Source organism: Clarias gariepinus, chromosome 6 (assembly GCF_024256425.1).
Source record: "Clarias gariepinus isolate MV-2021 ecotype Netherlands chromosome 6, CGAR_prim_01v2, whole genome shotgun sequence".
NCBI lineage: Eukaryota > Metazoa > Chordata > Actinopteri > Siluriformes > Clariidae > Clarias > Clarias gariepinus.
In genome coordinates, this window is record NC_071105.1 from 24795677 (window position 1) to 24821772 (window position 26096).

The 26096-nt window shown below is 37.1% G+C and overlaps 1 protein-coding gene across 3 annotated transcripts; it reads right to left on the bottom strand.

The window, feature by feature from the left end:
• Nucleotides 1–287: 287 nt before the first annotated feature.
• Nucleotides 288–25707, bottom strand: pacsin1b (protein kinase C and casein kinase substrate in neurons 1b). Of its 3 annotated transcripts, none has more exons than XM_053497713.1 (10): nt 25619–25707; nt 8957–9083; nt 8672–8828; nt 8289–8524; nt 7457–7615; nt 4474–4649; nt 4055–4175; nt 3546–3679; nt 3120–3298; nt 288–1885 (listed from the first exon to the last, which is right to left on the bottom strand). In XM_053497713.1, exons 2-10 carry the CDS (start codon nt 9014–9016, stop codon nt 1776–1778), a joined length of 1332 nt encoding a protein of 443 aa, XP_053353688.1. In that variant the 5' UTR covers nt 9017–9083; nt 25619–25707; the 3' UTR covers nt 288–1775. The 3 variants fall into 3 exon arrangements, with proteins under 3 accessions (XP_053353688.1, XP_053353687.1, XP_053353689.1); XM_053497712.1 differs by lacking the exon at nt 25619–25707 and adding an exon at nt 16103–16170; XM_053497714.1 differs by lacking the exon at nt 25619–25707 and adding an exon at nt 10697–10881.
• Nucleotides 25708–26096: the final 389 nt, after the last annotated feature.

Genomic DNA, 26096 nt, shown 5'->3' on the forward strand with positions numbered 1-26096 from the left:
AAACACATGTTCATATAATAAGGGATTTCACATAATGTAACAATTTTTGTCTTGCATGTCTTAATTTTAATCCCAATGTAATTGATTTTTAGAATACGTTACATATAATTACACTATAATTACATATAATTGTCATGAATGTCAGGCAAGAACCTGTTATTGTAAAGGCAAGCACTAAAAGCTGTTGAAAGAGTGCTCTCTAGTGGAGATCTCAGAAACACTGGTTTGCTGTTCTGCTGTGATCCACATACCTAACTACAGAAAAGTTTGAAATACTGCACCGCTGATTCATGAAAGGTTAAAATTTTATTTTGAACAGTCACTACACCAGCAATAGAAGTAGATCGGCTTAAATATGAACTTAAACACACTCAGATCATTCTGGTGCTCCCATTTCCATGCCCTTAATATTGGCCAAAAAAAAGAAGAGAAGATTCTGAAATGTTGAAATAAATATTTACACAGAAGTGCTAATTTTGCTAATAATGAATAAACCCTATTTGCAGTTACTATTGAAACTGCTAACTAGGCTTTATCCATTGCAGGTTGCACTGCCATAGGGTAAAATATTCACAAACAAACTATTACCTATTACCTTAAGGCATATGCATGTCCTTTATGCATATCGATGCAAATTTCATGATATGGCAGTCATAAGGACATATCGGTCAAATATTACTTGAAGACAAAATGGCTTGCACTGTTAGGAGGCACTCAGTACAGGTGCTTTGATAAAATGGTCAAAAAGTAGTACATTTTTTAATTGGAACTGTAATGTTAGTAACACTTGGAAACATGTAAATTATATGTATACTTCCTGGCCAAAAAAAAATTTCACTCAAATTTTGCACTCGTCATGCTCCCAGACCTAGTCCTAGACCTGACCAACTGAAGCAAGCCCATCATAACACTGCATCCAGAGGCTTGTACAGTGGGATATATGCATGATATACTCTCCTCCTTTCCCCCAATTAGTCTCACTAACACGTGCCTTTTTTTTGCCAAGCAGCATATCTAATAACTACTTTGTTAGTGTGGATGTTACCATGACATAACACAACTATAAATTAATAATTAACTTAATTGACTTGATAACAGCGCTCAAGCAATACAAACGTATGCATATGATCTAAACTGCTAAATGTCAGGGCCAGAATTTCACTATCAAGTTGCAATATGGTGTCTTATACCAGCACAGATTGCATTTCAGGTAAAAGTGAATTAAAAACACTAGCACATGCAAAAAAACAAACAAAAAAAGCTGTGACTTCATTTGCAGTACACAGAGATAAAAACATCAATATACAATCATATACAGGAAAATGGCAAATCAATAAATAAGTGATAAAAGGATATGTAAATGCATTAAAACCCAGACAAGTAATAAACAGGACCAAAAATAGGTACAATAGTGAGGCTGTCACTACAAAACCTAAAACTTAAAATATACATATTGCATAGTGCATTGCTATGCTAGGCTTCATGGGCTGTGTTATATTAATATCTTTCAAAAGACCAATCTACAGACTCACATGGATGTGAAAACGTTCTTTGGGTCAACTGACATTACATCACATTTTGATTTGTTTCTGATAACCCAAATGTATCGTGTAGATTAAAGCAACTTTATGTACCTTATGTACATTCGAGCTTATTCTTCTCTTAAATTTTTCGAATATGCAAATGTTTTTAGGGAAAGTAAATAGTATCTTGTTAGTATTTGGTTATATTCAGTAAACAGTAGAAAAAAGAAAATTTTTCTCTACACAGGACAACTAAATAGGCTCAACATAATTGGCTGGGTACAGTCCAAATCGACCGTTGTCCAGCCGTCCTTTACACCAGCCTTGATCATCTTCATCTTCTAGTTTAGTTAGCTCATCACCTATTAGGGAAGAATCAGGGCATCAGAGAAGCTTCACCTTCACAGATGGGAGATGGTTGTGATTGAAGTCATGCAGGTAATGTACATCTTATCACACAGCGTAAGCAGCATGCAAACGGATCATAACACCTCCTTCAAAAATGCCCTGTGGTTTTAGTTCTAAACATTCGTTGTGTTCTGCTTTCATTGGAAAACTGCTTCAAATTTGCTACATACTTGAGACAAATAGTCCATCTGAAAGTTGTTTCTTCTCACTGTCCATGCAGATAAATCCAAGTTCTAAATATTCCTTGTCACACTTAGAGAATTTTCCCACCTTGGAGCTTTTGCTTGATTTTTTGCTGTGATTTTCGTTTACTAACAATGTGTCTGTCCTAAAGGTGTGAAGCTCAAGATGTTTCAAAGATTTAGCCAACATTTTAGTTTGAGATCATAACCTCCCACATGCTGAGAAGTATCTCATGACATTAACAATGATTAATTCAATCGACCTCCATTACTTTTGACCTAAAAGGTCCCATCTACGGTATTACTATTTCTTTAACAAGTTAACACAAGTCTTAGATCTCCATCAAAGTGTGTGTTAGCAGAGCTGAGCAACGTCAGGGAAGGGCCCATTTATATGAGGTCACAATATGGGGAAAATCTAATTGTCTTATTTAATCCCTGGGAAATAGAAACATGGAAAATTGAGAAAAGGCAGGGGGAGTATGTTTCTTTCCTCACATTTTTTGTTTAAATAATATTCCAACATGGAGACCTTCTAAATGTTTAAAACTGACTTAACTAATTACAGTGTATGGAAAATCTGTTGATACTTTTTCTACTTGGTAAGTAGAATATTTAAGGGCACACCAGTTAAAAACGCATGCTGGATTAGTGACCACACATCATCTTACCATACATAATCTTGTCACCAAACTTGGCACATGATATGTGATAAGGGTCATCATTGCTATCGTTGAGAGCACGGAAATGATCTGAGGTGCAGCGTTCTCATTTATACCACTGGTTTTGCTTCTGTTTAAACCCTTGCCTGATATAGAAACTCTATCTATGGCCAGTGTTAATTCTTTAAAAGTGAATTTTGCATGATAGGTTTAATTAAATAGGTTTTGCATAATAAGTTTAATAAGCTACAGTTTTAATTGTTGGTATTAAGTTTTTTATATATTAACTATATAAAATTTTGCTATACAATTTTGCTAGGGGGATTCCATGCTCGACCTCTCACCTACGCTGAAGCTGAGCTCATCTTGCTCTTGCCCTTGATAATCATACAGTGCCCTAACTCGTACTCCTTGGCTCCTTTCCTCTTCAAACGGGTTGGTGGCTCCGTTGGTCTCTGCAGCCGCCTGTTCTTCATCCGACCAGTCTGCTGAGTATGCCCGATTCTGTTCAGAACTGCTCACACTGAAATACCAGAATGTTTACATAGAGATGTTACAATTACAAAGGATTACTGGGGATTGTTATAATTGAATAATTCACAATGAATGAAAGATAGAGTAATAAGAAGAAAAAAAAGATTTATTGGTTACTCCTGATTGGTCAGGATTTTCCTTCTGCTGATTTCATCCCCCCCCCCCACCCCCCACCCCCCCCAGTTAACCCTTTACTTTTAAGCCTAAACCAATAAAAAAAAGATAGCAGTCAGTACCTGTCACGGTTTTCAACCTGCGGTGACGAGTTCCGATCTTCAGCAGTCATGACATAGGTGAGTGTGACACCATCATGGTTCTTTTTCAGTTTTTCTTTCTTGTGGATGGCATGGCTCAGTTCTGGATTATATTCCTGGGGGCATTTGTTATTCCAGAGAAGATATTAATTCAGGGCATACCAAATCCATTTAAAATGTCAGAAACAGTAAAAGTGGTATTTGTTTAACAGTAACAATTCCTTGAGAAGCAGTTTTCATACAGGTGCAAGTAATAACTTCAAGATGAAACAAAATCACAATTTAAAACAGTGTCACCCATGCTGGGTTATTATTCCTTCATTCTTTCAGTCATTTTTGGGAGACAATAAATAAAAAGAACATGTGTAATAGAATACAATACTATATAGTGCATCCACATCCTAAACCTGAGAAACGTGGACACCCCGGATGGGATGTCACGTAAAAAGTGCAAGTAAACAACAGTATCTGTCATTTCAGTAATATTTCACCTCAAAATGTGGCCAATTCATGGGCATGCCAGGGCCAAGGTTGTTGCTGAACCACCTGAGGTCTTCTTGAGGACTGGCAGAGGTGATGGTTCGTTCTAAATCCCTGTAAACTGTGGCATAGCTGCAAAAAAAAAATAATAAAACAACAAGACAGTCATGCTTTTCTCTCTTTTCTCCAGGAATCATTACACTGTTATGCAACAAGTACAGTAAAATCGGGTAACTGTGCGAAAGAAACTCAACTTAGTTCAGGGAAATTTTTTCAAACCTAATTTTAATAATAAAGACCTTATTGTCTTGAACAGAACTTTGTGGAAAATTTATGAACACTATAGGGGTCGGTTATTATTACTCAAGTGCAAACAAGTTGATGAGCGAAAGTAGACATCAGCTTTGGCGAAGCTGATCTTTAGGCTGACCTTTGGTTCTCTGTGAGGTTAAGATGGCGTTTGATATCCAGCAGCACCTCCCTCATGAAGGCCAGTCTTCTTTCTTCAAACTGCTGGCACTGTTCAAAAACCAGCTCCATGTTTTCCACATACTGTGGCGTACAGTTGCTCAGCTCATCCAGAGCCTTCAGATACTTCTCTTTGGCCTGCAAGAAAACACAAAATACAGTCTACATTAATTTCGTAAATCACAGATAAATTTAGCAAGACCTTATTATCATCCATCAGCAATGTCCTACTCATAAGGAAAATTTAAACAGTACATCACATCCTTTACTCAGTGATCTAATCTGTCTTTAGACTGCATGATGTTCCTCAAGGGACATAGGCTGGTCAGATATTCACCAGCTCGCAGTCATTCCCAAAAGGACATTCTCATCTAGGAGCGTAGATAAGATGATTTATTGATATACATGTGTTTGTTAAATGTATTGATCATCAGTATCCCTTTAATCTTGGTCAAGGTCACAAGGATTCGAAACATTGGGCACAAAGCAGGGGAATTCACCCTGGATGTGTTGCCAATCCATTGCAAGGCACCCACACACACATTCACACACTGCAATGCTGATAAACAGCGGCATCACAATTGTCACAAGTGTTTCTGTATTCAGCCATAGAGTGAAATGTCTGAACACAATGTAGAACCTCTGTGCCAAATAATAAGACATGGTATGTGTCTACTCCACTGGCTGTAGTGATAGCTAGTTAAAAAAAATGTCTTACAGACATGTGCAGCGTGTGTGCTACATTATGCTAGGGTTGCTCTCCACAAGGTGCGTCATGGCACTTATCTACAACATGGTTTGATGAGTAGTGGGTAGAGCTGTGTGGTGGGAAGGCAAACAATTATTGATTTGTCCAGTCTTTTGCAAAAGTTTTCTGGCTCAAAGTCCCTTTTTCGGCCCCAGCCAAGAGCCACACAGCATACTCAACTCTCTGCTTATCCACAAAAAGACTGGGATCTGCTACGGTGTAGGTATTCCTATTCAACCAAACCACCTGCTTTTAAAATTCTAAAACTAATGAGGCTTTTGGTACTTTTTTCTCTTTGGAAGGTAGAATATTTAAGGGCACACCACAAACAATGAAAATGCATGCTGGAGCAGTGAGACAAAGTCCACATCTAATCTTGTGACCAGAACTAGAATGATCTGTGGTGCAGCGCTCTGATTTTCACCACTGGTTTTGCTTCTGTTTAAACCCTTGCCTAATATAAAAACTTAATTAATGCCCAGTGTTTCTAATTTTCTGCCTGCCTTTATGATTAAATCATTATTCAGAAAGGCTCACATAGTTTATTGATCAACAGGGACAGCAATCACCAGGCAACAGCCGATACTATGTTATCATGATACCTATGTGCTGATTTGATTTTTACTACGACTTAGTGAGTATTACAATTTTATATATATTTTAATTCTATATTTATTTATTAATATTTTTTGTTAGATTTTGACATTCAAAGTAAACTAAGCAAATACGTAATTCGCTCCCACCTCACAGAACACTGTGCTGCCTGCCATATATAAATTAAATATAATTAAAACCACATATATTTTGCAGACAGGGTGGTGATACATAAATTGCCACATGACAGAACTGCCATACATAATAGATTTTTTCCCCAGCTTCACTAGTCAAGCTTCATGCTTATGAACTACATATTAGTGCAAAATAATAAAGCCAGTCACATGGACAAGTGAACAACTTTCCAGTAAACTCTATATTTTAATGCACTGTTGCATTCCTAATAACCAGGGTTTCTTAAAGCTCTAACACAAATTTTTAGGAAAGAAAGTAAATTTTCTTTTATAAAAATGAGAGACACTGTTTTCACCAGCAATCGCCAGTTTTCTGTCATCTGTAACAGCGTGCACTGAAATCTTTTTTTGCTTATTCCATAGGCTTATTAGTTAGGCAGCCTTCTCTTCTGCATGTGTGTGAAGGGGCGGGGCTAGATCGGCACAGCTAGTAGAAGATCATTGTTAATGGATATTTGGCTTTCTCTGTGCTATAAAAACGTAGGAGATCTGGAGCTCTAAAGCATGGAGTTAAATGACGGGTGCCTAGAACGCAAAGAGTAGTATGCAAGCAGGGTAACGTCATGCACCCCAAAAACTTTGAAGGCAAGAACTAAATGCAGCCGCTTGATCTCAGCTTTAAGTACAGCTGCGAGAGGACTGCACGAGCTCCTGTAGCATTTTAATTTTCGCCTAGAACCAGCTTTTGTGATCCTACCACTGCAGAGAAAAAAAAGGCTGTGATTTACATTAACGCATTTCCAGTCAGAAAAGCCGACCAAGCTGCCAGATGTCACTTCGGCCTCCAGTCCGTGGCCACACCGATGGAGATCTTGGAGGGGTAGATTGGCCAAGACAGCGAGAGAGCCCACTTTAAGGAGTATTCAGGAACCGCTACCCATGCAAGCCCACCCTGCCACTCTGCCTGCCGTCATTGCTCACCATCCTCGTGCTCACATGCCAGCTGGGCATTGCCTCCAGATCCAGATGTGCACTCATTCACTACTTTCCTCCCACTTTTTTCCTTCTTCCTTACTTAAAACGCTTTCCTTTCTCTTATTATTGCTGTCCTCTAGTTTCAATTGTATTTGTGTTTGTATAGAAAAAAGACTCAAACTTTGTAAGCTTGTTAATCCATCTACTAATCTTTGTCTCTCAATAAAACTTATTTGAAAAAAAAAAAACGCATCAAAAAACTGCATCAACTTGAAGATTACACACATTGTTTGCCAAACCTTCTACACAGTAAATCAGTTTACATCTACCAACCAATTCAAGCTTGCATACACAGTGTTACCTGGATGTGATAAAAAAAGGATTTATACAAGCTTTAGATGCTGCATTTATTGAATTATCGGCTACAATTTAAGCATGTATGCTTATAACATACTTTTTTTTTTTAAATTTCATTTACATTCTTTTAGGCTTACCTTCTGAACTTCACTTTTGCATTTGTCCAACTTCTCCTGTAACTTCTTCTGCTGCTCTGCAGTTGTAGACGATGCTTCTCCCTTGCTGTTGGCTTCACGGCTGAAAGCAAGCTTCTCCTCCTTGCAGGCCATATGGTATGCTTTCTTTGCTGTCTCCACCTACCATGAAAGACAAATGTCTTTTGAAATTTATACGTAAATGTGTGTATTTTGCAAGGGGAAACCTCTGGTTCTGAAAAATGAAACTAAGCGGCAAAATGTGCAGTTCCTCAAATGTCCACTGGGAGCTGGCTCCAGAAGTGAGTCACTCCCCATAGAGTCCCATGTTAAAATGTCCAGCTTTACAAAATAAGTATGTTGACAGCCTGGTACAAAAATAAGTCATATAACGGTCATATTAATGTAAAGTAATGTTGTAAATGAGAAAAAATAGCCATAATATTAGTTATGCACTCTGGCAATTGGTCACTTTGCTTTGTGAACACTTTATTAGGAACACTGGTAAAGCCTCGAATTGGTGTAATTAACTAGTCAGCCAATTGTGTCGCACCAGTGCATGCATATTCTCATGCATGATAATATCAGATATGAACCTCATCAACCATCATAATGGGGAAAAAATGTGATCTCTGTGATTTTGACCATAACATGATGGCTGGTGCGAAAATGGCTGGTTTACAGATTTCTGTAACTGCTGACACGGTAGAACAGGAGATTCACAGCATGATAGTGCACCTGAAATCTCTGAAGCAACCGTGATGCAATCACATCAACATGGACCAGAGTTTCAAAGGAATGATTTCATAATATAAAAAAAAAAAATGTTCATTACCTCTTTAAGCTTTTTGGCCCATGGTTTTTGAGCCTTTCTGAAGCCTTCCTCTGCCTCTTTGGTCTCCTTAAAACTTCCCATAATCTGCTTGTGGTAGGAGTCTTTCTGCCAGTTTTTTACTTTCTCCAAGTCCACATTTATCAGAATGTTCTTTATGTCCTGGTGAAGCTCGCTCACTTTATCAGTTTCATTCATCGTTGCAATCCAGGCGTTCTGTACTGACCCATATTGTGGTCCTGAGATTCAAACAAAAGAGAAAGACAGAAAGCATATGAGACTGTATCTAATCATATAGTTTGTATAGCTAAAGTATAGAAAGGAATTAAATTAGTTGGTAAATTGCTTAAGTCTTTAAAGAATATAAGTTATTTGGTTCTCAGTACCTCGCTCCACTAGCTGTCTCCATCTCTTCGACCATTCTGTTAGCTGTTGTGAATAGGCCTTCTCTATTTTGGCACGTTCTTGAATGCAACTCATCAGGTCATTGCAGAGCCGGTGTCCGTCATCAATGCGCTTGACTGTACGCTTATAGTTCCCGACCTGTGATGAGAGTGGTTATTTATATGGGCTAATAATCTAATCTCACATGCCAAAAGTTTAAGTAAAATCAATTCGGGTTATTTGTCTGGAACACCTTGTTAAAATGAAACTGCAAATAAAAGGCTGACCTCCCAGAAACTGTCTGTGGTCTCATCAGATGCCAGACTCTCGTCGTAGGCCCCTGACATGCTGGGAAATTTGGCAGAAAAAACTCACGACTGTGGTTAAATGCAGCAGAGTGGATTTCACCATGCACTGCAAAATAGAATAAAATAACACTTTTAATATTAATCGCAATGTATGATCATATTTAAATAGAAAAACAAAAAAACTCTTATTATAAAGTTGTTTTTACTACACTGCTTTAAAATCTCAATCACTAGCAATAATAATTAATTCCGTTAAAAATGATGTAATGTCACAGTTTACTATGTTCTTGATCACAAAAAGCCTTCCATATTTTACTTTGACATTTTACTACTTTATTTGATATCATAATCAGACGTGTGTACTTCATCAAAGCCAGTTATAAATATACATTCTCATATTACACAATTCTCCTAAAAGTAATACTGGCCGTCACTTGAAGTGCCCTAAATGACACTAAACGCTTTGCTTCACCTTTGCTGTTTGGTCTCCAGAAGTGATAACAGCTTGTTGACCCCTTTAGAGAACAAAGTCTAGACAATACACCTATAAGCACTGGGTCTGACATACAGTACAATGGTCTTTTATTTACTATGTAGTTGGCATGGCTGAGTTAATCTGAGATGACATTAAGAGACCTGGGGCAATGCTACACATTGTATATGCTATCATCGTTACAAAAACAAGTTTGTTAAAATGAAGTGTTGACTGTTATTTAAAAAAAGAAATGGTATTGTTTAGATAGAGATATCAAATTAGCATCCAGACGTCTGATTCAGAAAATTGAAATTCTCAATTCAATCTGACAATCTAATTAAATGATCCAAAATTTGGCAGGACAATAGATTTTGTTTAACGAGCGAACAGGAGGCACCACTCTGTTGCCTAACGTGGGGGTGCAGCCCTCATGTTTAATAGGGGACCAGTGGGGGAGGGACGACACCAGTATGTCAATCGAAAGCAATATGGTAGGACAGTTTCCAAACCATAAAAAACAACACAAAATTAAAAATACAACAAAAGGAATGTTAAAGAGTTTGACACTGTGAGGTTGTCTTCTTTAGCAGCTAAAACAAAACAGAGGTACCATGATATGTTTCGAAGTGTAGTACTTGTTTGACCCCCATGTCTAATTTAATCCACTCCAATGGACCGAAGGAGGCTTTTGTTCCGTAACTATGTAAGGCTCGCTGCCAGAGCAGACAAAAGAGCTGTAAGCATGGCAAAGATATCTTAGCTATTAACTACCGTAACTCAGTGCCCTAATGCAACTGCACATCACCCCTTTATAAACAAACTCAAAAGTCATACATTTGACCACAGAGACAGAAAATGTCATATCAAGCATATCAACTTAACTAAAATTTCCTGATGTCAGGCTTTTTTACATTTTTTTATAACAGTTACAAAAAAAATATATAGGAAGTGTGCATTTGAATTCATTTGCATGGGTTGCTACATGAAAAGATACATGACAAAGAGACCCACATACCCTCATCCAAACATCATTTCCATAAACCACAACCACACGCGAAGACAGCATCTGCGTACTGTCATGCACCGACAATTGCAGCTTCACTTCACTGGAAAACACAACCGAGTATATACAATACATCCAGCACAAAAGTCCCTATTATAGACAATTCCTGCGTAAACGCACAGAAAAAACAAAAGTATAGTGCAACAAGACAGCAGCACTGTGGTGACAATAACAAGCTTACCTGCTCTCTTTCAAACAAACACAGGAGCTGCCTTTAGAATCCAAGCACATGTGGATGCTCTCACAATCACAACGTCATCCGGTTTGGTATTCTTCTGCTTCTTTCGTGTATTGTTATTATTCATATGTTTATTAACCTCAAATAAGTTCTACTGACCAAATCCCCTCCATGTGGTACAGAACTGTACAATGTGGTGGCTGGCTGTGTGTGTGTGTGTGTGTGTGTATGCGTGTGTTTTTGCATATGAATGGCAGGGAGGGAATCCAATCACATTTTGCTTGAACAGTCCTGGCACTGATGGGAGGGCGAGTGGAGCAGAGAGAATGGATTACTGGTGATAGACAACAGTATAAATTGAGGCATTTAAATTCTAGATTTAATCAGCGTTTCATTGTTGAACAGTCGGAAAAAAAAAAAACTATTTCCCCAAATGCAGCCATTAAACTGGTTAAAAGTGTGCAACTAAAACAGAAAATAACTCATTTATTCATTTAATCATTTATATCTAAAGGGATCTCGGTACGTCACTTGGTTAAGATAACTTATCTGACTCCTGAGATGTTCAAAGTCTGAACGCAAGTCACAATGTGCTTTATCTACGGTCCACAACAATAAAGTTTCAATGGATTAAAATATTATGCAGCCAAGACACTATCTAAGACACGTTCCATACGTTATCTAGTGCTTGCATGTTAACTTTCAGATAAGAACTCAGATCAGATCAGTCGTCAGCAAGATTTTGACACCTTTGCAGTTATCCCATCAGTTCTATCAAGCAAATAATTACTTAATTTATCCGATGATACACTGAACACTATAAATTATTTAAATTATGGAAGTGAGGCAATAATAGTAACTACAAAATTACATGTAGGGTATACATTACAAATTAATTACATGTAAACCCTACATGAATTTTCTGATAACTGTTGCAACATGACAATACGAATACAATGCAGTATTTCTGCTGCAGTCATAAATGAAACTCTTCCTTTCTTTCCTAAATTTTTGCATCAAGAATTGCAGTGACCTATTTGAATTAAAATGTAAATTTCTATTAAATAAGGGAGTATCACTTAGTACAAAAGGAGATGCAATGCTGGCTTCAAATTTGACCAAAATATAAGAACCTTGGAAAAATGCACTGACATCTGTAAAGGTGAGACAGTATGTAACACGTTTAATAAAATTTCTACTGATTCTATTCTACTGTCTGGGACATGTACAAAAGGCAATCTTTAAAACAAAGAACTTCTCAAATTTGTACATCCCCATGAATTAAGGGCGGAGGCGAGGTACAGCACCCCATCACATAATGATGCATAATTACACAAACTCACACACCTTATCATGCACTATGGGCAATTTGGAAGTGCCAGTCAGACTTCAGTGGATTTTGGGAAATGACCTATCATTTTTCAGCATGTCTATAATTTGGCCAGGATTTATTGGGGTTGTATATATATATATATTTTTTTTTTCCATTCTGTGTGCCTTTTATCTATCTTCCGTGAAGCATGGAGGCTGCGTTGGAGTGCTTTAAAAGTGTTTTTGGGTGACGCATCATATTGGTATACACCATACAATATAATGCGCAGAAGAAAAGGCTGAAAACAGTCAAAAGAGGGAAAGCAAAAAGAATGATACGATAAAGATAGATGACATGCATACCAGCCTGCAGTAAGGAACACTCTTGACATCAAATCCGAGCGATAAGTCAGTAAATTTGAGTAAGCTTTGCTTAACCTGTGCGAATGTAAATTTAAAAAAGTAATTTCTAAATCACACAAAATCTCCAGATAATATTAATCCCGTGTGAAAAGGGGCTACATACTGTAAATTTCCAACTATGCTTATATTAGCTGCAATCAGCCTTTGGAAATTAGATAATTGCATAGATCCATATCGCCATTTCAATTCTCATGCACTTAACTGTGCAGCTCTAATCGTGATGCATTACTTAACTGATTATCAACATTTTAGAACTGATTATCATATTTATAAATGTATCTATGACAAACAACTGAATGTGATCATGTAATGTTTTTGAACATCATTGTGAAGAATGTAAAATATAATGTTATTCACCAAACATTCTATGATCAGAGTTGGTTGTTTGTTGTAAAGACCTTTGCAGAGGAGTTCACAAAATGATGAATGGATGGAGGAAAGGGAGAAACGAATGAGGAAATGTGATGATTGATCGCCCGCCCGGCACCGTAAAGCAAGAGCAGACACACAGTTCACTGCATCAATTGCAGCCTCAGTAAAATTCCACTACACAGCAGGATAAGCTCAAACATGTGTAGGCAAAATGCAAGCAAATCATATCAGCAGAAAACTCACCACGCTACTTACTACTAACATTCATTTGATTACTGTCAATGCCGTGTACATGCCTCCTTAAAATGTGTAGAGTTCAAGGAGGCTAGTGTTTAATAAAAAGATAAGAAAAGATAACTCCAACATTCAAACAAGTGTTTTCGAGCATCAGATTTACTGTATTGCACGTACATGAAGAAGGCAAAACCTTTAACATTTATGAATAAAAATGTTTTTAAAAAATATATACAAAATTGACAAATGAGTAAGTAAAAGTTCAAATGAATCATCAGTGTACAGTATACCCATCTCTAGACTTTTAATGACAATATTTCAAGATAACATTTTCGAACCAATCAAGTCAGAACACTGAAATCAGGAATTCTTGGGTACAAAGTGCAACCACTAGGAAATGAATGTAGGTTCTTTTGGTTATTTTAGCCTTTATGATCATGTGGTTGAAATAAACTAAATTTGAATTCAGAAAGGTCTCTATAATCCGCTCACAAAAAAAGATGGGTGTGACTCCTCAAAATAAAATAAATTAAAAAAGGGATGGTTTTTGCCAGCAATTTGCAACTCGCGAACCTACTGCCTTTCAGCACAGCAAGGAGGAAGAGGATGAGGTAACAAATCAGACAAATCGTCCTGAGAGCTGCTGAGAGCTACTATTAAATAATGCAGTACCTGAACTTCACCGAGCATCACTGGCACTACAGTTGAGGTCATGTGTTAAGGTCAGCTGGAATCAAAATCAAACTTGCATACAAGTTTTCCAAATCTTGGTTGCCTCTACAGGAGGTTTAGATTTGATAGATATGACTTTCAGTAACCATAAAATAAAATAAATAGTAAAGTTGAATGAAATCCACACTCAAATTACATACCACTAAAATAAAGTTTACATTTACAAAGTTTTCAAAGTGAGATTTTTGTTACATAAAGCTTGCAAGGAAAAAAAACTAAAATTAGAATATGTACAGAAGTTAACTCATTTATCTTCTAGATCACAGACCCGAGGTCAAGAAACAAACTCTTAACCCTGCCGGTGTGAGGCTAAAGTGCTAACCACTAAACCACTGTGCTACATATGTACAGAAATTTTAATTAGCATTACTAGATAATATATATCTGGAAATGTCTGTCCATCCATACTGTTTGCGGTTCGAAAACTAAAGATCCACTGGCACAGAAATGGGCTATACTGTAAGTCCCAGATCCTCCAGCTTTGTTGTGAGTGTGAAGGAAATGAGTGTTAAATGCTAAACTGTAGTCAACACCTAGCATTGTAACATAATCCCCCCTTTCTGGTGTCCAGGTTGCGTAGTGCTGTAGGAGTGATATGGCGTTGTTGTGGAAATGATGAAGTCTCTGACCAGCGTTTCAAAGCACTTCATCTTACACCAAGTCAGAGCTACAGGGGAACATTCATTGAGGCAGACTCGTTGGCGTTTCTAAGGGATAATGATAAAGACACATGGAGCTACCAATTGTGCATTGGAGAGGTTGAATATCTCAGGGAACACCTTTGTCTTCATACTCTTTTTTTTTTTTTTTGTAGCCTACTGTGTTAGTACTTTATTTTAAAGTCACACAATGTACATTAACTCTATGACTGAAAACATACAGTACAGTAGGGAAACCTCTTTAAAGCAGTGAGTGTCAACACAACTCAGTCTCCACTGCAGCAGTTATGTGAGATGTAGATCAATGTATCCAAGGTCAGCCATGCTGCTGAAAGTGTGTCCAAGCGGCACCTGTTCCAACTGAAGTCTTATCTCGGTGCTAAAAGGGTATCACATTTGCTTCCACATTACCTTTCCGGGCCGAGATTAGATTTTTAAACAGTTCTAGTTTCACAGGTAGACTGGAGAAATTAGGAAAATTAACAAATGTATTATCGATTTGATCAGAATTCTAAGCTAAAGTACAGCCTGGGCCAGGAGGGCCACCTTTTTTTTTTCATTATTGCAGCCCATACAGTACAGTATCCACTCTCCAAGATATAAATCTGCAGATAAATTATTCATTCCTTTCTGTTACCTGATGAGTGTGGTAAACCACTCCAAAGACACAATTGTTAGAGTACATTTCAAGCAGTCATGGTTCTTTACATTTGAGCCTCGAGTGCCATAATTGCTTTCTACTATTTAATTCAAATTTCAGGCCTTCTTGATAATATTTAGACTTATTAAATTAACATTATTTGATGTATTAATGCACTGATTACAAATGTAAACGTTGCACAATTCACAACTAAAATAGAAATTATTCTATTATTATTATTAATATTATTATTATTATAGGTAGAGAGTACAGAGGCCTTAAGGTGGTCACAGCAGTTTTTTTTTCTAGTCTATGGTTATTTTACCAAATTTTGCACATAATTTAGTAAAACAAGAAACATTCGATCAAATTAGAAAAACATGCAAACATTTCCTTTACGTACTTTTGAAAAAGATTTTCCCAATGGATCCAGATTTTGGGCCACACAGCGTAATTAAAAACATCTCTTACAGAACAACAACTCACGATTTTGTAAATAAGTAAACTACACTATACAAGATGCTTAACTTTATCTGTTGTCATTCTAAGAGCATATTTCAAAAGAATGTTTCCAACTATACAGTACAGTGGATAGTTAGAGAGAGAGAGAGAGAGAGAAAGAGAGAGAGAGACAGCATGATCTCAGCCACAGCTTTGCTTTAGCTGTCTACTTAATCAACATGATACTAATTAAAACAAACCTAATATCCAGCAAACCAATTTCCTTAACAGGGGATGAAACTTCACTGCACCCTTGGGAAAACCACAAATGTCAGAGTAAAGGTTGCATGTTTAACTGTTAACACTGATGGATAACAAGGAAATAAACTGTTGAAGCGACTACTCAAAACCAACGATCTCCTCCACAAGCTTCCAGGTTATTTGCATAATATAGAAAAAAGAATATTCGATACAGCAAGCTATTATAATCTGACTCTTGATGTTGTAAATACAACTGTTTATGACTTTCTCACAGTACTGCTACTATGTAGTTTCAATCTACGTCTATGAAGTGATTAAAATTAGTAAAATGCTCACCTGAAGACTTAAAGAAGGACAAAGCAACAGGCCTGTAAGTGATACTTCTTGCAATGCAAAAGTTATACACAAGAGTCTATAACACAGGATAATGCCACACCTTGCTGTCAGTGACACGAGTACACACACCCACAGCACACATAGATATAAAGATTGGACTTTGACAATTTTTTCAGGGACATGCTTGTCCATCAACAAGTGACAGGCAGGCCAACAGACCACTCTTGGACATTAACGCTGACAAAAAAAATGAACGAAGACGAGTCACTGGCTAAAAAGAAACACTTCCTTGTATTACTCACGCCCTCCACATTTAAGTTATTATATATCTTTATTTGTGTATCACTGATTACCGAGGCCCATGACATCTGCGTGATTCATATAAAACTGCAATAAAATAACTTACATGCCATAAAAAAGATCTTTGTCTTTTAGCTGTGAATGTGTCATAGTGCTGCCAAATTAAAAATGCTCCTGGTATTTCAGAAGTATTACACATTGGATAGAATTTCCACAGAGAATAAGACACACCTTGAAAAAGTCTGAAGCCTACCAATCAGCACAAGATAGAGCACCACAAAAAATGCTCATCAGACAGGCATTCTTCTATGGTTCATGATAACAGTGCGGAACACCGAACAACTCATAACTCGCTCAGAACATCGACACGCGGCACATAATGATTAATGTTTGATCATTGAGTGTTACAAGACGGTATTTTTTCCTCAAGTTTAAAAAAGAATGAAGATAATTTACTGTGAAATGACTAGAAACGTCCTTACATTGTCTTTCGTCCTCCATCCAAAGCAGGAAAAGAAAAACACAAAAACTTTCACAGCATGTGAGAAAGTAATTAAAGATTAATAATAACATACAATAGTAATACTAATAAACAGTAAATGCACTGGAAAATACATTACACATTAACCATAGACGACAACGGAAGCCAAAGAGCTAGGTGGCATAATTCATAGTCACCCTGACATGGGTGCTTTCCCTTCCTTATCTCCTTTTTGGGAGTTTTTTTCCTTACCACTGTCATCTCTGACTGTATGCTACAACCATAGCAATAAATAGCCTTATGTAAATGTCTAAAACAGAATGTTCAGTTCCTCACTGAAGAAGCTTTCATATCCACGAAGCCATAAGTGAGAAAAATTATTTACAGTGATGGTGGTTTTCTGCATTAAGTGCTGATGATAAGTGTCCTCAATGGATGAAAGACAGAGTCACATGATATTTATTCTCAGATGATATCAATACCTACTGTAGGGTCTCACTTACTGGGAAATTGTATTCCTATAACAGTCTGTATATACAGCTGTTTAGGATACTCTCTATGGTCTTTTGAGTGAAATTTATGTGAGGATTGCATAAAAATCGTGTTAAGGTAAGGTCTTTTTCTAGCTTTTTATGGTACAGTAGCACTATTAAACTGATTTATTACTTCATTCAAAACACATTATGAAACCATTCTTAACAGCTTTTTTCTTGTGTTTTGGCCACATACCAGCCTGCAACCTGCTCCACCTCCTCTCTGATTGCTGATTCGTCAATGTTTTTTAGGTGTTTATGACTCTGGAGTTGTCAGCAAAGTGTATGTGATTCGAGCCATCACACTCAAGCCATCACAATAAGTCCGCATTGTAAACTATAGTGGGGAGAGTATACAACCATGTGGGACACCGGTATTGATTGTGGCGAAAGCTCATCTTTGTGGGGTAAATGTGTTGAATGGCTAAATATATATCAAAAATAGATCAAATAAATAGAGTTGGATAGGACATCATCTGTAAATCAGGTGAGCAAATAAGGTAAGTGCAAAGGATGGTTGGTTGTTTGCTTCTTGTTAACACTGATGCAATATCTTGTTTGATATCAAAATGGCTTTGGTTTTGGTTATTGCACAGGGAAACTGAGATTTTGAAGATGTCTATAAAGACATCATGAATCAATCAGCATATCCTATCAGCACACCTAGCCAGGTATATTATTGGAACCAGCTAATTTTTAGGTGATGCAATAGACAAGATCGAATGCTCCTACTTGCAGTTGTGTTGCTCAGTGTTTCATGTCATATGTAAAGGTTTTTTCCCAGATCCCAATCTAATCGAGCACCCATGGGATGGGTACAAAAAAGCCAAAACCAACAGACCCCAAAAGACCTTGGTGCCAGACACCTGCAGAGGCCCCGTAGAGCCATGCCCCAAGGGGTCAGGGCTGCCCTAGCAGCACAGAGGGAACCCCAAACCTAGTTTGTTTTAATGTTAATGGCTGATCTGTGCATTTTACTTATTTTAAATACAGTGAATTACGAGCATAACTTGTTCCGAAAGTGGGCTCGTATTCCAAAACACTCATAAATCAAAGCACATTTTTCCGTACGAAATAACGGAAATTAAAACTATTCGTTCTACAGCCCAAAAAAATAAATACATAAAAATAATTAACACAAAATATAAAGTAAAAATAAAACAAATTAACCTGCACGTAAAAATAAATCCAGACAGATAAGTGTTTCCATTTATGCGCATACACACAAACACATTAAAGGCGAGAGAGAGAGAGAGAGAGAGAGTGAACAGGCACAAAATTACGCACGCACACACATAACACACACACCCAAACACTGACACACACTAACAAGGAGAGAGTGTGTGCGAACCTGTGCAGTGTCAAATTACGCGAACACACACAACACACACACTATGCAGCGCAAGAGAAAGAAACAAACACACACACACGGATGTTGATTATACCAGTAAGAGACGAGCACCAAGACCCAGCAGGGGAGATGAATACCCGCAGCGCCAGAGAGAGAAAAACCGTTGGCTTAGTTTGATGACGCGATGCTCTGTGTCAAAACAAGAAGCGCATGCTTTATACATGATACTCGGTGCTCGTAAACCACGACAACGCTTGTTTTTTGTTAAAAAATTTTATTAAAGTTTATTAAAAATCTTTGCTTCTCTTCCGGAACACTCGTAAACCGCGTTACTTGTAATCCGAGGTGCCACTGTAATTGAATAACATTGAATCAGTTATTCAATAATTAAGTAATTAAATAGTTATCAGTAAATAAATGTGTGGCTCAGGTAATGTATCTTAATTTAATATCATCGCTATATCATTTATCCTGTACAGGGTCATGGGAGGCCTGGAACAAGGCGGGGTACACCCTGAACGGGGTCCGAATCACTGCATTCAATTCAACTGAATTTTATTTGTACTGTATAGCACTTACAGTATAACATTTCCCTGACATGACATGAGGAAAAAAAACCTTAAGAGGAACCAGGCTCATAAGGATGGGTATCCTACAATTGGGTGATACCTCCCGGGCTCCCTGCATCCCTTTATACTGAATAAAGTAATAATAGATAAAGAGTGAGTGAATGAGTTACTGCCTTACATGCACACTTGAATGATTTTGAATCTTCTTTAACTTTAAACTAAGCAGTCATACTGGGATATATGTGTTAGTAGGTTTTAGTAGTAGAAGGTCAGTAGTAGTATCATAAGTAAATCCCTTCTGTACATTTGTTTTATATGGACAAATGTGTAACTGTATAACAGAAAAAGTATTTACATTTATATAAAGTTAATTTTGTTGAGGTTACCAGCGATAATTTCTTAAAAATACTATCCAGTATTGATCGCTTTACATTACTCGTGCTGTTGTGCTGAATAATGCCTTCGTAACTTTTGCTTATGACCGCATCAGAGCCGTGCTGATATTCATTATAACACCTCTCCCTCTCATATGATATGGCTTTATTATGTAATGGTAATGTTAATATAAAGTTTTCTCCTGATGTAAAGGTACAGTAAATACACTGTGTCTGTATCCAGATAAGGCTTTACAGAACATACATTCAAATGCCAAAAGAATTTGCTCACCTCCCTTCACATGCATATAAACTTGAGTAACATCCAATTCTTAACCCATAGGGTTTTATATGATCTTGGCCCATTCTTTGCAGCTATAACAGCTTCAACGCTTCTGGGAAGGCTTCCCACAGGGTTTAGGAGTGCTTCTTCCAGAAGCTTATTGGTGAGGTCGGACATTAATGTTGAATGAGAAGGTCTAGCTCTAATTCATCCCAAAGGAGTTCTATCTGGCTGAGGTCAGGAGTCCGTAAAGGCCAGTCAAGTTCTTTAACACCAAACTTGCACATCCATGTCTTTATGGACCATGCTTTGCGCATGCAGTCATGTTGGAACAGGAAGGGACCATCACCATTGGGTTTAATATGATGTTGACCCACCTGTTACTGCTATAACAGTTTAAATTGCTGTATGCACAGCAATTCCTCTACTTAATCACAAAGACTGAAGAAAGCCAAAGTCCACCCTTCCATATACATTGTATTCTACAGAGAGATGGCAGAGAGCATCCTAACCAGGTGGCTGACCATTTGATCTGGGAAATACAGAGTTTCTGGCTACAAAACCCTATGAATTGTGAGAAGAGCTGAAAAGATCAACAGGGTCTCTTTACCCACCACTGACACCTTTTACAATTGTACCCGCAAAAGCACTAGTATTTTGGATGACCCCTTCCACCACTCTCGGGTCTCTTTACCCCATTGTTGCCTACCAGAACAAGCGTGCCATCATCACCAGACTCCGCAGCAGTTTCATCCATGAGGAGGCAGCTGGATTATTAACACCCTATATACTTTGGTCAAAGCCCTAACCCAGTAAAAGCATTAGATATGGAAAAAAAATATTTCTTAAAAAATTGATGCACTTATTCTTTCGTGAAGCAATCCGTGTCACATTGAGTCCAAAATCAATTCAATTCCCACCCAAAGCCCAATTCCCAGCCACTGGATGCAGTGCCAGTCCCAAGTGTGGATGAAATAGGAGGGTTGCGCCAGGAATGCAAAAACTGTGCGAATTGGTCTGCTGTGGCAACCCCTTGAGCAGCCGTAAGACTAACAACAACATTAAATAATATGTTTGCATTTAATGTTGTGAAATGTTGCCATTCCACTATAATCGTGCAGATGGCAAGCTCTAAACCAGTCACACAGCGCAGGAACCTATGTTGAAGGACAAATTATTTGCCAAGTTTTGGGGTACTTACTGAATCACAATACATCTCAAATCGGCACCTATAGTAATAAAATCTTATCAGATGGTCAACTGCACAACACAATCAATAGAGCTGCATTCAGGCATTTTTATTTAGAAGGTTTTTTTTCCTGCTACATTGCTGCCGGTACTAATGCTACATTTATCACAGCTACATTACACTACTCAGCAGTTTACACCTCACTGCTGCAATAGCTTTCTATGCCTTGTATAGTCAACATGCACTGCACTGTGTATCTAGGTCTTGTGTATTCACTGTTTTGTGTATTTATTGTTTTTTGTCCTTATTATATGAAAAAGTATGGAGACAAAAGTAAAATTCAATGCTTTAATGACTCTAATTTTTTTTTTTACAAGATATGAATAGAATGTATATGCAATACAGCAGACAAATTTTGGAATAAAGTCCTTTACTTTTCAATACCTGCTGAATCTGGACAGAAAAGTCAATAACCTGCTTCATTACTGTCTGTAGATATATATTTGGGCATTTGGCAGACGCTCTTATCCAAAGTGACTTACATTAGATCATGTACAGAAGACAGTTTCTTGATTACTACTGTCTTCTTCATCACTATTCAACATTCTGTTGGATTCGGGTCTGTCACATAGCCATTTTTTCACAACTTTTTCAGTAATTAGAACAACTTTATAGCAATATAGGCTATAACAAATTAGTGAAATTGCCTGTTCTATGCACATAGAGAACTAATACATGTGTACTAAATTTATTACTATTATAACTACATGTACTAATACCTTGTCTTAATTTCTTTGGGCCACCGGTATACAACTATACAGAAGTCTGAAACTCTCTACGTATAAATAAGAAGTTTTATCTACTTTCGTACCAACCTGTTTCTTTTACAACTACTAGAGTTGAGGGAAAGGGCATGAGGGGATTTGATTCAGTGATGTACTGTGATTCTTTTATGTGGCTTTAAACTATCCACACACTGGCAGGCAGCACAGCATCTTGTGTGTTGGAGCAAATTAATTTGCTGATTTTGTTTAGAATTGTAACAAATTTTTTAAAAAAAAAAAAAAATATATATATATATATATATATATATATATATATATATATATATATATATATATATTATACTGAATTGGGGTATTTATTCATATCAGCATCTTGGTATCATGATAATATCTTATCGGGAGGTTCCTGGTTATTCACATCCCTATTGACTACTGTTCATGAAAATATCTAACTGTTCAGGAATGATAGTCATTAGACTTACAAGTTTCTATTACTTAAATTATATGTATATGAAAATATCCTTTTATACAAAAAGGCATAACTGTATATCTATGATCTTATAATAACTGTAGTTACTGAGTAACCTGTAGTTGTTACAGAGTAATCTGCAGTAATTAATCAATAATATGCATTCAGGTATTTAACTTATAAGATTAGAGTTCCTCATTTACATGAGTGATGTTAAGTTTTTAAAGCATTTGTTTAATACAGAAACGTCAGGGTAATCATGATCATAACCAGCTTTTAGCAGCTCGAATTCCTAGCTGCAGCTTCGGCTTAATCTAAGACACCAAGATACAAGAACATGTAATTTAGATTTCATCTCCATATATATGTGTGTGTGTGTGTGTGTGTGTGTGTGTGTATATGTGTATATGTATAATGTATAATATAAATTTGTTTTACAATGAATGTAGACCCACAAAAAGAGCTTAAAGTCTGATCATAGACATAAATACAAACACTGCTAGAGTTAAGCAGTATAATCTAGGTTATCTATAAATGAATAAATAGAATTGATTTGAGGGTTATCTATAAATGAATAGAATAGAATTGATTTAAAAAGGCCAATGTCAAGCCTATTATCATTTCAAGGAACTTCGAGTAATTTCCTATAAGGGAAAAAAAAACATAGTGCTTCTGTAGATAAGACACAATCCCAAAACATCTCCCTGTTCTTTGATTACCATCTTCACTTGTTCACAGAGTTAGATGACACTTTGGAGCTGATTGCTAATCAAAAGAAATAAAAGATTAGGCTTTGAGAGATCATAAAGGAAAAAAAAAAGAAAGTGGACCACTACTCTCCTGAATTAAAAAAATAAATAAGATATATAAGTGCACAAACTGATAAGCCTGTGAAAGGTCTACTAATATTACTGCACAAGGACAGCAAGATGTGTAATTCCTGAATTTAATAAAAGTGCATAGGTCATGCTTTATACTGTGCTCATGTGACATCAGACACTCTGGAACAGCAGATGGCTTTGTGTAGTTGAATTAAATAAGCCACAGATGTCTAAAGACTAAGCAATTGACTTAATTTCCATTCATTTGCTTCTGGTGGCACTTCTACTTACAAATTACTATGTCCTTATCCGAATGCTACACATGAACAGTATCATGAATCTTAATATTATACAATTAAAAATGTCAAAGTTTCTCCTTTAATTGATGAGTATTTGGGTAAAAGTCACAATAGCAACACAACAAACCAGGTCAACAAGATTTTTCAGCAAGATGGACACTTATAATAATAATTTATCATGTTCCACCTTCTGGCTTGTTTGTAAAAGGAAACCAGAGAACTAGAAGGAAATGCAAGTAGCCAAACAAATAAACATGCAAAATGTAACACAAACAGTTCCTAAAACAGGTACAGGATGCCTGGAGCTCTAAGACAGCATCGCTACCTGCTGCACCACTCTGTGGCCCCAATACTGACATTTGCATTCCTCTTATTAGATATTAGATGCATATTAGATAAGGTTGTACATGCAAACAAATAATCGTCTAATGTGTAATGTTCCTGTTAATATCAATTCCAAAACTGCAGCTCTTGTGGGATGTTTACAAGTCCTGATCATTGTAGTGGTCAAATTACACTACAGGTCAAATAGCTAAAAAAATGGGCACATGAGCATTAGAAGTGGACCATGGAGTAAGGGAAGAAGGTGGCATGGTCTGATAAATCACATTTTTGTTACATCATGTAGATGAAAGGGTGCGTTTGTGCTGCTTACCTGAAAATGAGATGGCACCAGGGTGCACTATGGGAAAAGAAAAAAGCCACCAGAGGCAGTGTGATGCTTTGGGCAATGTTCTGTTGGGAAACTTGGGTCCTGTCATTCATGTGGCTGTTAATTTTGACATTAACTACCTACTTAAACATTGCTGCAGAGCAAGTGCACCCCTTTCAAGGAAACATTATTCTCTGATTGCAGTGGCCTCTTTAAGCAAGATACACTGCAATCAGGGAATGCACCCTGCCACACTGTAAAACTAAAAAAAATATATATATTTGAGGAACACAAGTTTGACATGTTGACCTGGCCTTAAAATAACAATTTAATTCAGCATCTGTGGTATGAGCTGGAAAAACAATTCCAATTTATGGAAGCTGATTATATTAGACGTCAACAACTGGCATTTAATTTTTTTTTCATCCAATATCCACCATAACTGTAACAACCTCTCTTTGCTCTTGATGACCAGCACACTAATAAGATTGCAACTTAAAGTTCAGCACACAAGGACATTCTGAAGAGGAATGAGATTTTGTGAGCACCCCCCCAACACACACACACACTTGATCATTTTATCCTTGTTATGACCATGCACTGACATAATTAAGCTAATTAATGCAATTAAACTACACCATCACCAAAAACAAATTCTTCTTAATTTTTTTTTTTTTTCCTTTTTCATCTGCAATAGATAGATACATACACACATACATTCATACTGTACATACACACATACATTCATACATACATCCATACTGTACATACATACATACACACATGGAGATAGATAGACAGATAGATAGATAGATAGATAGATAGATAGATAGATAGATACATAGATACATAGATACATACATACATAAACAAGATATTTGGCTGGTTAAAAACTGCCAGGTATTCCCATCCTTGTGGGGACATCTTTATATCCACGAGTATAGGAACAGAAGCACGCGCGCGCACGTGCATACTGCCGTTCTAGTCACTTATTCTAGTCTCCTCGCGCTGCATCCAGCATCCTCTTTTTAATCAGCCATGTTTGCACGTCAAAAAAACAATTGTATTGAATTATATTTGTAATGCTCAATAAATTAATGAATGGTTTCAGCGGCTGAATTCGGAGGTATTTTGTTTAAACCACATTAATCATTCATGAGCGCTATCCTCTTACAGCAGCACGCACCCTGGAACTACACGCACATTTTATGAAAATAAAAACAAATGTAAATTTTTTTTTAACAAAGCTCTGATAGAAACACTCCTTTTATACACTGTATATTGATGCGCCTGTGCATGAAGCGCGTTTCTTCTACTCGTGCAAATATGAGAATAAGCCAAAGAGCAACACATTAACAATGATATGAAAGATCGCGCACTACCACGAGACGAAACTGTTTTACAACCTACCAGAAACAGAACGACGAGATTCCAAATATTCCTTTTTTATTCTTCCTTTCCTTGGTTTCAGGAGAAGGGTCAGCTGAAGAGGGGTAGTGTGAATGCAGCGCGCGCTGTCGCTGGAAGTGCATGGGGCTTAGGGAGAGAGCCAATCACAGCACAGTGGCTGTTACATATGCATGAGCCTCATTAGCAGGACGGAAGTCTAAAAGGGAAGGATCAAAATTTTAGAACTGATATTCTACAGCGTGGTAGCCCTCTCATATTGTGTATGGATTCATTTATTCCGCTAAATGAGTTAACAGATTACTGTCTCCACTTTTGTCACACGTAACTAGTTTACTTTTCATCTTTTTGTAAAACTTTAGACTTTCCAGATGTACAAAGGTAAATTATGGAAATATGTATAAATTGTGAGAAAATGTGTATTAATCAGAATAATTCGATTTTCCCCGATGAGTGGCAATCGGGGAAAACTCCCTGAGAT